The 2576-nt window shown below is 33.9% G+C and overlaps 1 protein-coding gene across 1 annotated transcript; it reads right to left on the bottom strand.

The window, feature by feature from the left end:
- Nucleotides 1–556: 556 nt before the first annotated feature.
- LOC147950048 (uncharacterized) lies at nt 557–1454 on the bottom strand. Its single transcript, XM_087460395.1, has 2 exons — nt 1311–1454; nt 557–974 (listed from the first exon to the last, which is right to left on the bottom strand). Exons 1-2 carry the CDS (start codon nt 1390–1392, stop codon nt 718–720), a joined length of 339 nt encoding a protein of 112 aa, XP_087316521.1. The 5' UTR covers nt 1393–1454; the 3' UTR covers nt 557–717.
- Between the last annotated feature and the right edge of the window lie 1122 nt (nt 1455–2576).

Below are 2576 nucleotides of genomic sequence, written 5' to 3'. Positions count from 1 at the left end.
GACACAAACAGATTCTGGTGAATCGACAAAGAAGAAGTTGAGCATAAACACATAGATTCTGGTAGATCGAAAAAGAAGAAAACATCATGCCGAAGAAGAAAGAACCAAAACAGCGACGAAGAAGAAGAAGAAATTGGAGAATAGATAAAACGTAGAGAAAAAATCGAGGAGAAGATAAAACAGTATCTCCTTCGTTTCTCTTTTGTTTAGTCCACATAAGAAAATAACTCACATGTATTAATTGTTTTAATTTGATAGGCTGCTGATTTTTTCTGAGATGTCAACACCAGCTTCAATGTTGAGGCTGATGTGTTAGAAGAGAGAAACACATTTTAGTTTTATTGTATTGATTCTTTACATCGTTAATTCGATATGCATTAATCGTTTAGTTTTATGATTATGAAACGAAGATACTTATACGAAGATACGAAGATATTATGTTTATTTGCATTTATGTATACATTTCCTACGCCCTACAAAAGCAATTCATTGGCCAGCTTTGTTTACCATCTACTTTTTGTCTCCAACCCTAAGAGTATGCATAATTCGAGAGATATAACTACAAACGATTTATTTATGCAAATAGCGAAGGTTACACTCATACACAGAGACATTACATTCTTAAGCTATTTTATTACACATTCGCCATGGTTTACTTATTGTTACAAACACACATAAGCGTATCTATAGATGTAATCCTCCATGGTGGTCACTATATTAGTTTTTTCCTTCTCCGTTAACCCCGTGGCCTCCTCCTCCTCCTCCTCCTCCTCCTTTGTGTCCACCTCCGTTGTATCCTCCTCCTCCGTGGCCTCCTCCTCCTCCTCTGTTATATCCTCCTCCTCCTCCTCCTCTGTTGTATCCTCCTCCGCCTCCTCCTCTGTTGTATCCTCCTCCGCCTCCTCCTCTGTTGTATCCTCCTCCGCCTCCTCCTCTGTTGTAGCCACCATCAGGGTGCACAGTTTCCTCACTCTCTGGCATTTTTTCAGCAATAATGGTTAACACGTGCAAATGCGAGTTTTTATTTTAACTTCAAAAATGCAGATAAATTCGGAAGTGCTCCTTCTTTACTAGAAATCTTTTAACTATACGTTTATTAGGTTCTACATAAAATTTGCATAAATATACTAGAAACCCACACCATAATTAAGTGAAGTATATATGTTGCCACTCTAGTAAGCACAAATATGTAGATGACATAGAGTTCTTTTAGCCTCATAAACATAACAGATTTTTTTTTTATATATAGGTTAAATAGCCTCCAAAAGGAAGAAGTATAGACTGAAATGCATTATAAAAAATTTACGTACCTGGCTGCCTTGCCGCAGAAACTTCGGAGACAACGAGAAGAATTGCAAAAAGACCCAAGAGAATCAAAGCCTTGGAAGCCATTTTTTTCCTTTCTCAACTATTTCTTATAGCTATCTTAGTATGCGAAAACAAGTGATGAGTATAAATAATGTTAAGCTGCATGGCCTCTATTTATAGAAAATGAGTTGGGGGAAATGAGAAAAGTCAAATTACTGATTTTACAATAAAAACAAAGTGGTAAGGAGATAAGATATACGTGTTGCATGTCTCTTGGTCCCTTATATATGGTCCGTTGTTGGAATAAAATTGAAACTCCGTAAACGGCTACTCCACTAGTCTTTAAGATATTTCTACGAACTTATTAAACACAGAGCATTCGTTCGTACACATAACACATGTAACCTTGTAGATATTTAGAATTCCAATTTGGACAGAAAAGTCGTCCATAGTGTTCTCTATCGATACTTGTTATAAGTATATTCGTTCCAATCTCTGCCGACATACAATTCTATATAGTGAAAATGGGTAAATTAAATACGTGAATTAGAGGATAGAGAGGAGCAATACGTAGTAAATACTAAGGACTTACTTTAAAGGTCTCAATATTTTTCTTGGCTATGTTTATATATCATGAAACATAATGGAGATTTTATTTTAAAAAAATTGATTGGCTATAGTTGATTGCTATCAAACTATCTATCCAACTAATCCAAGGAACCTAAGCGTAAAGTAGGCTTGATACAATCGCAGAGAAGATGAGTCTTATCCAAGTTATTGAGTGTAGATGTCATCCTTGCCAAGGTACATTTTACTTAGACTTGAATTTCTTATCTTTTTTTTTTGTTTGTTATTATAACCTTCCTTTAATATAATTTTAAGAATTTTTGGAAGGTCGTGTTCCATCAATACACATTTACTTATAACTGTAATAAACCTAGAAAATTCTTAGTAGAATCGCTTCTCTTTATGATCATTTTTATTACATATTCTTTTACTTACAACCGTCTTATAATTTTTAGTTTCTTACGAAAATTTGTAATATCAGTTTTTTTTTTTTTATGTATATTGTCACTTATAAATAACATACATAGAAAATGCTCTGGAGAAGAATTAAAAAAAAAAAAGCTTTGGAGAGTCGGAATTAATTTCAATCACCGCATGTTATACTAATCACCCTTAACATTTTATATTGCGAAAGATGTTTTAGATGTATTTGATTAATCTTCACTTCAAACCATTTCCAACATTCCTAGAAATATTGTTGA

The sequence above is a fragment of the Camelina sativa genome, chromosome 1 (genome assembly GCF_030686135.1).
Source record: "Camelina sativa cultivar CO46 ecotype springtype chromosome 1, ASM3068613v1".
Lineage (NCBI taxonomy): Eukaryota > Viridiplantae > Streptophyta > Magnoliopsida > Brassicales > Brassicaceae > Camelina > Camelina sativa.
This window is presented reverse-complemented; position numbering and strand designations above follow the sequence as displayed.